This window comes from Cheilinus undulatus, linkage group 16 (assembly GCF_018320785.1).
Source record: "Cheilinus undulatus linkage group 16, ASM1832078v1, whole genome shotgun sequence".
Classification (NCBI taxonomy): domain Eukaryota; kingdom Metazoa; phylum Chordata; class Actinopteri; order Labriformes; family Labridae; genus Cheilinus; species Cheilinus undulatus.
The window spans coordinates 26,717,810-26,730,504 of NC_054880.1; the positions used below are offsets into that span (position 1 = coordinate 26,717,810).

A 12,695-nucleotide genomic window follows, 5' to 3' on the forward strand; every position below is an offset into this window, starting at 1 on the left:
TCACCCCAGTTTATCTTTAAAAGCATAAATAAATCACTAATAACTCAACTGTGTATGGTTTGTTGCTTTTTCAGCACACTGTGAAGCTTTTTGCATTCGACCGCAAAATCAGACATTTTGTTTGAGTTGTTTTAACACATACTCAAGCAGACAGCTGGAGGAAACACAGCTTTGAAGCCTTTTATGATTTGAGATGGTTTAAAATAAAGGAAAGTTAAACATTTCATGTCTGGACTCTAGCTAAAAGACAGCATAAACTTTCATTTTTGTGGCATGGGAGCTGGTTTACTATAAATGTGACTGTTTCAAAAATTACACCAGAGAAGGAAAATAAGCTCATCTTCACTTTGCCTTAGATTTTTTAATGCACAGAAATGCTGGATGGGTATCTGTTTGCTCCCATCTTGACCTCTCCTGTCTGCTCTGTTCACTGTTATTAAACTTCTCTCTAGGACTTTTATTCTCCCGGTCTATTCCACACATATTTCTGCAGCCTCATTAAAAATAAACTGCTGCAAAAAACTTTTTCTCGCCTTTATTTTGAGTCAGGCGGTGGTGGCAGGAAGCCAACCAAGTTCATGCAGACATTTCTGTCTACAATGGCTCGTTCTGTGGGATCCCTAAAGCCAGCTCTGAGTCTACCTCTGGATATCCAGCAGTTGTACACAGAGTCTCTCCCATATCAGCTGTCGAAGCTTGTGACTCCTTCAGAGTAGTCATAGGTGGCTTGGTCTAACTATAGTCCCCTTCTTGCACGGTCATCAGTTTGTGAGGACGGCCTGATCTAGACAGATTTACACGTGCCATACTCCTTCCATTCCCTGATGATGAATTTAACTGAACTCCAGATTTTTAAGTGAATTGGAAATTCCTTCATGAGTGAAACTAGAGTTTTTTTGTCAGCCTCCTTTCACTTAACCCATCTCATGATCCACTTACAGACCCCTGGATCAACAGTCTTATTGGTCAGAAGGCTGGTGTTAGTACAGCTTGATTTCTTTCTCCCCTTCACTCTACTGAAAATCCAGAGTTCACCCTGAATTTATCTCGGTGACTGAAAATGCTGCCTCAGGATTCCCATTTCCATGTAATCCCTCTGTTAGTAATTGTAATTCAGTAACATCCTGGCTCAATTTGACCAATCCAATAAAAATCTAAATGGGTAAAGAGAACAAAAAAGGCAAAACACCTAGACCTGAATCGCGGCCAGAGCAGAGGAATGAAGGCCTCTGAGAGCGAGCCACAGACAGGAGGTCTAATTTTAGAAGCTGGTGATAAGCTTTTACTCCTTGTGGGACGGGGTGATATCAAAGGGGATGCATGCTGGCTCTGTTGCCATGGCGATCATAATTCAGCTTGGATGTCGCCTAATTAAAAGTCAGGGGTGTAAAAAGGATGAAAAGGAGAAGAGGAAAGAGATGAGTAAGACATACCAATAAGAGTGATTAGAATCAATAGATTGTATTGGTAAGAGAAATGGATCCAGACACTGAGCTCTTGTAGTGAAGAGGAGAACAGAGTCACAAAGCAGAACATTTTTCAGTCTGTAAATTTAATACTTTTACTTTATATCTCATGCTGGACTGACTTTTTTTTTTTTTTTTTTATTTTTGGTATCCTTTATTGTTCTATCTCTAGTTTCTCTTTTGAATTTTTTATAAATTCAGAACATGACCAGGATTTGTTTCAAAGTTCTTGTAAACAAATTTGCATCCAAAAAAATAGTTGAATTGGCCATTTTTGGCAGCCTTGTGTCTTGTTTTTTATGTGCAAGGAAGTCATGATTATGTCCAGGTTCATCTAGGAAAATCACACAGAAATTCAGAGCCTCCTTATTTGTGTAATGAAGCTGAAATGGCACAGGTTTGTCTGTAATAATCTGCAATAAACTGTATTTTCCATGGGAATGAATAGTTGCCATCGTGTATAAAGCGTGCAGCGTAATATTAGGGCCTCTCAATCACAAAGTCTAGGGAATCATTTCTGTATCAGCACATCCCTACACCCCTTCTCTTTTCGGCACACCAGTCTTCATCACCTCAGCTCCACAAACATGAAAGCTTGCTGTTTTTAAATGATTTTATTTTTTAAGGGAAAAAGCCATCCAAACCTACCTGGCCCCATGTGAAAAAAATAATTGCACCACAAACCTTATCACTGGTTACAAGGATTACAAAGCCATTCTAACACCTTGGGATTCAAGCCAACCACAGTTAGTGCCATTATCCACAAATGGAGAAAATTTGGAACAGTAGTTAACTTTCTCAGGAGTGTCCGGCCTATCAAAATGACTCCAAGAGCGCATCCACAACTTATCCAGGATGTCTAAAGATCTCACTTGACTTAGTCAAGGTCAGTGTTCATGATTCAACAATAAGAGACAAAAATGGCAACCATAGGAGTCTGACCGTCATGTTGCAGAGAGGAGGAGGACTGCTGAAAAACAATCTCTCACACCTGTACCGTCCCACAGAGAGAGATGTATGCGGCCAGAGGACAAAACACTCCCCTTGTAGATGTTGGGCTTTCCTTTCCAAGCCCAAAAAAAGCCCTTCACAACCCATTTATCCTTGTCAAATGATTTCAGATTAAAAAATTGATGAATAATTGATTTATTCATTAGCAGGATGTGACATCCAGAGGAGTTAATAATATGTAATCTCTAAAAATGGGTTGGACAGAAATTCCCCAGTACAGTCATTTATCATATGGGTCAGGCTTTACATCATGCTATTAATTCAGCAGGGACAGAATAATAATTCATCAAGTGAAATACAGAGCAAGAGGCCCGGGCTTAGCATATACAAGGCAGGAAACAAGCTCTCTGTATCAGGGTTTGGATCTATTTGTATTAAAAAGAACATAGAAGCTTTTTGACAACACTAACTAAATAGGGCCTTTTTAAACTGTGATTTTAAGGATGAGGGTAAACAGGTGTCTCAAAGACACAATATGCAACTTTACACCTTTAAGGTTAAACTAAAACTAATCACTTTCAGCAGGGAGAATGCTGTCTATCCTGTCTCCTGAGCAGCTTGAGCAGGGTAAAATCTCTCTTAACCCACCGCACACCACAGGGAAATCTGGTAAAATAATCTTTGAAATGAAGACAAAGAAAGGAGCGCACTCAAACAATTAAGCCTCTTATGGTGAACCACAATAAACAAATTATAAAGCTGAAGAGCCAACACTTAAAAATGCCCTTTAGGAGTTTCTTTATTTCTGGGCCTGGTAGTGCACAGATCAGGATGAATGTGTTTCAACACACTGTCTTCCTCAGCGCCATGAACAAGGATTATAATCCTTGGGTTGTTGTGTATTTATCTGGTAAATTAGAAGCAGGCTTCATTTACATTTCTGAATAATTCATACAAGACCTTGTGTTTTCTAATGACCTGACAGCTAATATATGAACTTTTGTGACTGTCATTTAATCTATTCATAACCTTTAATATGCACTATGTTTTGTTCATTTTGTGTGCACTTTTTATGGTTGTTTGTTTTACTCTAGCTTTGGGGAATTCAAGGGTTGCTTTCAGCCTGTGCTGACTTCTGGAGGTGTTAGATTTGGTGAGTAGAGATGCCCTCTGGAGGATTCTGGATCCCACATCCGCTCCTCCAGCTGGCGTCTGCCCTATATTCTGGTACCGAGAGTGCTGAGAAGTGTGGTAGCTCCACCTCTGACTTCTTCACACTTGATTCTGGGTTGAGGCAGGTGCGTGTCCTAGCCCCTACCCTCTTCAGTATCTGTAGGGACTGGATAATGGGGCAGGTAACAGGGGCAGCGAACCGTGGAGTGTCATTTGGTGATGTCCAGGTCACTGGTTTGGACTTTTCTGAGACTGTAGATGTCTTTGTAAGGGCTCTTAACTTGCCGAATGAGGAGGCTGAAGTGTTGCAAATGCATGTCTCCATGGCAAAACAAAGATCCTGGCATTTGGGGATACCTTGGATGCTGCCATTGAATCAGTGTCTGTGAATGGTGAGAGCATAGAAGTTGTAGAGCATGTTCACCTTGGCAGTGTAATCCATGGATCTGTTGACCGTGAAGCTGAGTTCAATGACAGACTGGGACTCATGCATGGGGGGATTTGGTCCTTTCAGTCTTACCATACTCTTTGGAGGCCAGGACATTGACTGATGGCAAGAGGCGCCGACTTGACTTCAGCGATACAGGAACATCAGCTGTGCTGTTATGGGCGCCTTGCTTGCTTTCCCAGGCCTAATCCAGTTCACCACATACTGGGTGCCCAGAACCCAGTTGGCTTTTCCAGGCACTGGAGGTGATTACTTGTAACGTGGAGGGGGCAGTTGGGAGTTTACCTGGAGAGGTGAGGCATGGGCCTGGAGGATGGCCATCAAAAGGCCAGAGTAGTTCAGGACTAAGGTTGACACGGAAAAGTGCCAAACCGACATACACTCCCATACCTGTCCTGACTGACTAGCAAGCTCTATTAACACGACTCAGAGATTTGTACTTTGTTTTGAGCCACCACTATTTAGTAACCTGACACGCCAGACGGATGTGTGAAACACATCCATCTGGTAAACCTCTCATACACAGCGTTAGGGAAAGGGCCAAGCCTTTATAAAAAACACACAGGGGTGAGTGGATGAACGTTCTGTCTGTCACATCTTTACGGGCCAATCAGAGCAACAAAACAAGTGACGTAGCAGCTACCGAGCTGCGCCCCTACCGAAGGAGTAAACTCCATTACCACTGCATAACGTGAATCACGGCGACTGTAGACATGTCAGTACACAGCTTTTGTCATTTTTGAAAAGAAAACAACTCAATGCTGTTCTTTGTTGTTCTTTTACGAAGAAATGTCAAGTTCTGACAAAACTGGCGCTTTAGCAGCATCCACGCCAATCTCTTCCGTCATAAATGCACTGGTCTCTTGTTGCTGCTTGCTTACTTCATGACTCTGCTGCTCCCGAAAGTATTGCCCCTCGATGTTGATTGGTCCTGTCACTTTCTAACTGGGCCCAAACTGTTCAGCAAAGCTTTGCAAGATGGATTCGCCAGTGAGAAACACGGAAACGGGTGTATCCATCTGCTTTGCAAGGTTAACTATTTAGGCCTTTGAGGCCAGGATTGGATAACTATGCTTATAGATATTCAGTACAAAGCACTGTTAACATTTATATTTCTTTGCAGGTTGCTGTAGACTCTGTAAATTTCTAGTAATATATTGTTCCTAAATGTATTTCTCTTTGCATGGAGGGCCAATAACACACTTATATGGGTACAGGCATATTATTTCGAGTCTTTACTGTGTCCCAGACACCTTTAAAATAACTACATAACATTTTTCTTTCACTCTTTCTTATTAAGTTATGAAGAAAAAATTTGAGATCCAGACTTTTTTTTTAGAATTCTGAATTTGATCTCATTACATTGATTTCTTTCCTCAGAATTGAAAAAATAATGCATCTCCTGTTACAGTGATCTTCTTTAATGAGCTATGCATGTAGCATCTCCAGATGTTTTTCCTGTGCATGACCCTCTTATATTTGAGAAGCAAGATGAATGCCGTATTTGTTTTGTCCATTGGTGAGAAACTGTATGTTTGTTCCTTTCTTCCTTTTTGTGTCAATGGATTTTGACTTTTAATGTTTGTATTGTTTTGGCCACTACTGGTGCATTGAGACCTCAAAAGGGTGTGGTTTTCCCCTCGTATTCTTTGGTTCGTTAGTGCTCTCTTTCATATATTTTACTAACTTTCTTTGTAATCAGAGGAGGTTGCCAGAAATACAAAAAAGGATGAAATCATTATCCCCCCATAAAAATTTCATTTTTAAGTAATTCTCAAGTGCTGTTAAGCAAAACAAAATATTCTAAACACACCCTAGTTTTATTTTGGATGCTTACATTATTTTACTTTTTACAAAGAAACTAAATTATTACACAAAAACAAAAAAAACTACCAGGGTCAAAATTACTAGCCCCTCTGGTGCTAATAGTCAGATGTATTTCCTTTTTGCTGGATAACAGCCTGCAGTCGTTTGTTGTAGTTTCAACAAGTCCCACGTCTTCTGAGGAATGCCAGCCCATATTCCTTTGGTGAATCTCTTAAAACTCCTCTAGATTTGATGCTTTTCTAGCATGGTCCTTGGTCCATGTATGCAGAATCCTTCTCCAGGTTGTCCTTAGCATACTTCAGTCTGGCTTTAAGGTGTCTCTTCTGCAGAGTTTTTTCTTGGCCTGTAACCTCTCAGTCCATTCATGTGCAGGTCTCTAGAGATTGTCTTCTTTGAGACTATAATTCCTGACTTGGCTTAGTCATTCACTAGTGTCTTGGCAGTTGTTCTTGGCTCTTTAGACACATTTTTCACCAGTTTTCTTTACAGGGTCTTTGAAATCTTTCTCTTCCTATACCCCTGCCAGGCTTGTTCTGGACTGTGTGGCTCTCATTGAATTTCTTTGTGATGCATCTCACTCCAGTTCTTGACACTGTGACAACTTTGTACATCCTTAATCTTAATCTTTGTAACCATAACATAACTGGGACCTTACTGACTTTGAAACAGAAGGGGGAATCAGGTTGAAAATTGCTGTTTTTGTCCATGAAATGTTTTTTGCCGTTGACCTTCAGGGTAACGGCACTTAAACCATCTGATAAACCTTCAAACTCATTGATTTATGTCAAGACTTTCTCGTTTTAAATTTTTCTAACCAGAATCTCAAGCATCACAACTTTAATTTTCCAATGCAAATGTTTAACCCAAAGAGAGAAACTAAGCAGCAGGCATCCTGAAGTCTGTGCTTTTCTTCTTTTTTTATTTCAGTCTTTGCTGTTTTAATCATAAGACACGAAAAGAAAAAAACAGACATAAATTAAAGTTGCCCTGTGAGCTTTACTAATCTTACCGCCTCCAGGCTCCAGCTCCGTGCTTAACATGCAGACAAGAGGTGGTATTGATGTTTTTATTGAACGCTCACAAAGGAAGATAACGCTTGTATTTCCCAAAATGTCAAATTATTCTCTACAGGCTTCAAGATCAACAAAAACATCTCCATCCAGCCTGTTGTAGAAGCAGCATTAACTGTGATTTTATTGCTGCTTAATGTCATACTATGTTGTATGCAAACCCCAATTCCAGAATATCTGGGACGATGGGTAAAATGGGAAAAAAAAAAACAATACAGTGATTTGCAAATCATCTTCAATCTATATTCAATTGAATACAACACAAAAACAAGAATTTTTGCGTTCAAACTGACAACCTTCATTGTTGTTTAGTAAATACACACAAATCCTGGGTTTAAAGCCTGCAACACACTCCATAAAAGCCGGGCCATGGGGAAAAACACCTGGAGTGCTCCTTTTATACCCAATCATGGTCACCTGTCACCATTTAACCGACTTACTTGTGGAATGTTTCAGGTATTTTTGCCCGTGTCCCAGCTTTTCTAGAGCAGGCTTTAAGGAGAACTTGTGTATATTTTCAACACAAAAATTAAGCTTATCAGTTTCAATGTTAAATATTTTGTCTTTGTGCTGTATTCAGTTGAATAACAGTTGAAAAGGTTTGCAAATCACTGTATTTTTTTAATTCACATTTTGCACAATGTCCCAACTTTTCTGGAACAGGGGTTTATAGTGCAGCTACACATCATTCAGCAATAGGTGCTATGAGAGGCAGGGGTCAGTGGACCAATCAAGGGTCAAACTTGAACCCTTTAGGAGTTTCAGTTTAAAGTAAACCCAGGCTGGATATACTGTGTTTATGAGAAGCATTTACGAGTTATTATCCTATTAATGTATGATTACTCACATCAACCTCCTACTGATTGATTTTCCCTCAGTTTGCTCTAATGGATGTAAAAGCCTCTTGAAAGTCTCCCTTTCCATCTCTTACAAGCACTTATGTATTTCCTGGCTGCTTTTAGGTCAGATTATTTTAACATGAACCTGACTGAGCTTTACCTTTTGGCTCCAGTCAGCTCTGTGCTTCCTTTTCACTGCATGCTCCATGAATTCCCTCATTTAAAGGTGTTTTGGAAATCTACCTCAAAGGGAAAGGCATTACTTGCTGTGAGTTGACGCCACCTGCTGGAAGACAAGATAATGCCACTTAGATCCAGTCATATCAAGCCCAATGGTGTACTTTCATTTTCCGCAAAGAGTTTTAAAGGTGTGGCTCCTTTTGTCTGCAGTGGTAATCATGACCCTGCACCAACATTTTTGACATGATATTGGCTATGTTTGTCTAATGGGCTTAGAGATCTCTGAAACATTATATATTTTTTAACTTTTAATATCAGATATTTTGCCTTTGAGCATTTTTTTCACTAAATATAGTCTTTGGGTTTTTGAAAATCACCCATACACAAAAACATGACAAGAAAAGCAGGACTTTCCCTGTTCATTCATTTTTTTATATCCAAATTTTACTTTTTTTTAAGTTCAGTATGAAAGAAAGTAGAAGATCAATTCTGTTGCAAAACATTCAGTCACCTAAGGCTCATCTCAAACACAAAATCCCTGATAATTTCCAGACATTTTTGGAGGCAAATGTCATCGTGGCACTGATCTGGGTTGCTTTCTCTGCCATTTCTGTGTCGCTCTTTCTACTGCAAATCTTCCCTCCTGACACTCCTGCTTCTGTGTGACAGGGTAAATCTCAAACTAAGAGGTGAATAGAAACAACTGCCTCTGGAAGATTTCAGCAACAGACTATCCTGAAAATGTATAATACATTCTATGTGTTAAAATTGCTACTGTACACTTTTAAAAGAGCAACACATCAGACGCTGGCGAGGCACAGTGATGCGTTAGTGCCTCCAAATCCAAATGAGTTTGTGATGGCGACCCGTCGGCCCTCAGTCTGCCAGGTCTGAGCTGTGCAGGGGACATAGTTCAGGTTAAACTCTGGCTCAGTGCGGTCCAGGTTGAGGGTTGGTGGGAGGATCCTGTGGTAGCAGGCCAAAGCAGTGAATGTGGCCTCCAGGGCCCCCGCAGCCCCCAGGAGATGTCCTGTAGCCCCCTTTGTGGAGGAGACTGCCAGGTTCGTAAGGTTTTCATGGAAGAGTCTCTTAATGGCTGTATTTTCAGCTGCATCACCCAAAGGTGTGGAGGTGGCGTGAGCGTTTATGTATGTCACTTCAGCTGGAGAGACGCCGGCATCTCTGAGTGCTGCAGACATACATCTGTGAAGACAATTCAGAATATTTTATCATGTGGTCTCATGCTTTCTGCTTTAGAAACTTTGCTTTCAAACCTTTCAATTCAAAGCAAACAGGGGGGAAGGTCTCGTAAAAACATCCATGGTTTCCCTTTAAAGAGAAACTGTGCAGTGGTTAACCTGCAATTAGTGTTTATTTAACACCTAGGGCCACACTTGTGCCTCTAAACTTTTATTTTCCCATATATGTTTATATGTATTTTTAAACACTCGCTTCACTAAAGTTAATGTCCTACATTTTAAGTCTTTCTGCTTGTGTTCTCTGCCTTGTTAGGCTCTCTAAGTGTTGGCATACTATATGTGGAAATTAACTAATTACACTGACTTAAACTGCTGTAGTTAAGTAGCTTTTTTGTGTAAATGTACTTTTTTAAAGGACATTTTTAAATCAGTGATTTTATGCAAGTATTGTACTTCACAATTATTCGAAAAGCACAGTTTACTGAGTTTAAAAAGCAACAACTGAAAGCCAAAATGAGGAGGTTCCAGCTCTCTGTCAGTGACATGACATTGGCCAGAAGTTAGGCTTTGATAACACCTGAAGGTCAGCAGCACATGGAAACAGTAATTTCACACTACATCCAAGAACAGCTGTTGCATGTCACCCTATCATAAATGTGTGACTTTACCTGAGTGACCTGTTTGGAGATTTACAATCTCATGAAGTTATTGCCAATGAGAAAAGATCAGATTTTACTGTACAACTACTCAGCTGCTAATCAGTACTTTCAGTAAACTTTAAATTTAAAACTTTTTACTTTTACTTGAGTAGATTTGTAGACCACTAATTTTACTTCTTCTTCAGTTATTTTTAATCAAAGTAACTTTGCTTTTACTTAAGCACAATAGTCCTGTACATTTTCCACCCTGAGATGCCATAGATTCACAGCTAAGGTTTTCAGGGCACCAGAATTTTTACACAATATTTTTAAAATATCCATGAATGCTTAATGCTTGTTTTTTTCTGGTATGACAGCATATTTCTAATTTCTGTCTTGTATAAAAGGTTTCTACAAATATAAGGCATGTGGGATTTCTCTGTAAACCAGAGCAGAAATTTCTGATTTAATCTACTGTTTATGAAATATCATAGGTAAAGAGAAAAGACATTTTTGGACATAAATGCCAAAATTTATGCCTCTTTTCTATCAATATGCAGTATGGTGATATTTATCAGAACACGTTTTTGCAGGTTTGCTGAGCTGATTCTGAACAGTTAATACAGGTAGGCTGTTTTTCATTTGAAAATAATAAACTTTGTTAAATATGTATAAAGAAACATCCTTGAGTCACCTGAATGCTCCATCTCCATCTGCGGTGGGTGCTGTGATGTGGCTGGCGTCACCTGAGAGTCCATACCCGAGGACCTCTGCATAAATCCTGGCCCCTCTTCTCACTGCGTGCTCCATTTCCTCTAAGACCATCACTGCGGCGCCTTCTCCCATCACGAAGCCCTCTCTCTCTGGGTGGAAGGGTCTGGATGCCTGTGTGGGGTTGTCATTCCATTTAGTGGCAAGGGCTCGAGCTCTGGCAAACCCAGCAATGGACAGGGGCCCCACACATGACTCTGTTCCTCCTGTAACCATGGCAACTGCATCCCCATGCGCTATGAACCTGGCTGCATCACCTAAAGCATGTGCTCCTGTCGTGCACGCTGTGGACACGGCGTGATTGGGACCCTTCAGTTTGTGTTTGATGCTGATGTGACCAGCCGCCATGTTGACCAGGATTCTAGGCACAAAGAAGGGGCTGACTCTGTTGTACCCCTTCTCTTTGAAAGCAGCAGAGGTGCGAGCGATTTCATCAAGTGACACCATACCCATGCCAACAGCCACCCCAGTGCTAAGCTGCTCCTCTGGGGTTCCTGGGTACCATCCTGAGTCCTCTAGGGCCAGCTGAGCGGCTCCGAGGGCCATCACAGTGGCTGGTGACATGCTGTTGATCTCCCCTCGAGCAGCAAACCGGTCCTCCTTAAAATGACCCGGGTCGTCTCCTCGTGGTACTAGTGCTGCCACTCTACATGGGATGGTTTTATACTCCTCAGAGTCCAGGGCAACAATCCCACTTTGACCTTTAATCAGTCTGTCCCAGGGCAGAGCTGTCCCAGTACCCAGAGGACAAACCAGTCCAATACCAGTGATGACAACCCTCCTTCTGTGAGCTGAAGAGCTGTGCTGTCTTTTAGGGTCCGTGTTAGGACAAAAAGAGACGCCCCTCTGAAGAAGTGTCCTCATATGCTGTGGTCTCAGATGAAGTCTACTCAACAAAGATTGAGATAGAGGAGCCATGCTGTAATCTTTCTTGAGTTTCACTCCGCTAGGTTAAAATGAAACAGGAATTATGTTAAAAAACACGATCGTTAAGTGTCGTTCATTTGACAATGTAATTAATTTTGAGGCTTACCAGCACTTTAAACTGAGCTGTCAACTGCAAACACAGTCATGACACATGGAAACGATCGGTGTAATGGTGAAAACAGTGGTCGTGTTAACAGGTGACTTTCAGACGAACGCTTCCGTCGTTCTCGTGACACACGCATCTGTAGTCGCCGCCATTTTGGAAGAGGCATTCCAGAGAGTTGCCTCACTTATATCCTGCTAAACCGCTGTACTGAACAAACCAGATCCCGGTGATTACCTATCTATTATTTTTTTCACCGTTTGAAGAAAAGAAGGCCAGTGGGGATCGCGGGTAGAAGTTTCAAGACTGCAGATGCAGGACCGTAGAACAAGGATCCGTATTTCTCGCAACAGCGCCACCCAGCGAAGTGGAGGGTACAGACTCTACATTTTTACAGCTCTACCATGATGAAACGACTTGTTCATAAACAAATGGCCAGCAGAATTCACAAGTAAAAAGCTATAAATATGAGGCAGTCCATACGTACTTTATGAAAGTGATTTTAGAATATCAGTTGTTTTCTTAGCGTTATGTTGGCACGTTTACCCCAAGAACACCGTTATTAGCCATATTGTAAAAACCAGTATTAAATGTAAAACGTTCATATCAATGCACCATCAATACTTAAACTGATTTAAAATACATTTTCATGACAATATTGACATACCATATACACAGAGGAGAAATATAGATTTTTAATCTCTATCCAACAGTCAAGCACTAACATTTTAGTTTCATATTATTCTCCTTGGCTTAAAATTAACTTAATTTTTGGCAGAATTTTTATGATCAAAGATCCATTATTTGCTTTTTTAAGTCTTGCATTCCTCGTTTATAAAAGGTGGTTGGCAACGTTTTTGGTTAGGCCCAGGGGCAGATCTATAAAAGTAGGTGGCAAGAGGGTGGCTGGAGATTTTTTTTGTGGTGGCAACCAACTAAGTGTATTTGTTGATATAATCACCATCATAGCAATCAATATTCACTTTGAGAGCCTCCAAAATAAAGTACATTAACTCAATCATGGCAACCTTGTTTGGCATCCAAGTAAACCTATTAATCAAAATATAAGGTGACAGACAATAATTGAATGAACTATAACCAAA

General features: G+C 40.6%; 1 protein-coding gene across 1 annotated transcript; it reads right to left on the minus strand.

Moving 5' to 3' along the window:
- Positions 1–6,864: 6,864 nt before the first annotated feature.
- oxsm (3-oxoacyl-ACP synthase, mitochondrial) lies at positions 6,865–11,684 on the minus strand. The gene is made up of 3 exons (XM_041808065.1): positions 11,596–11,684; positions 10,486–11,508; positions 6,865–9,157 (listed from the first exon to the last, which is right to left on the minus strand). The coding sequence occupies exons 2-3, from the start codon at positions 11,478–11,480 to the stop codon at positions 8,755–8,757; spliced, it is 1,398 nt and encodes a 465-aa protein (XP_041663999.1). The 5' UTR covers positions 11,481–11,508; positions 11,596–11,684; the 3' UTR covers positions 6,865–8,754.
- Positions 11,685–12,695: the final 1,011 nt, after the last annotated feature.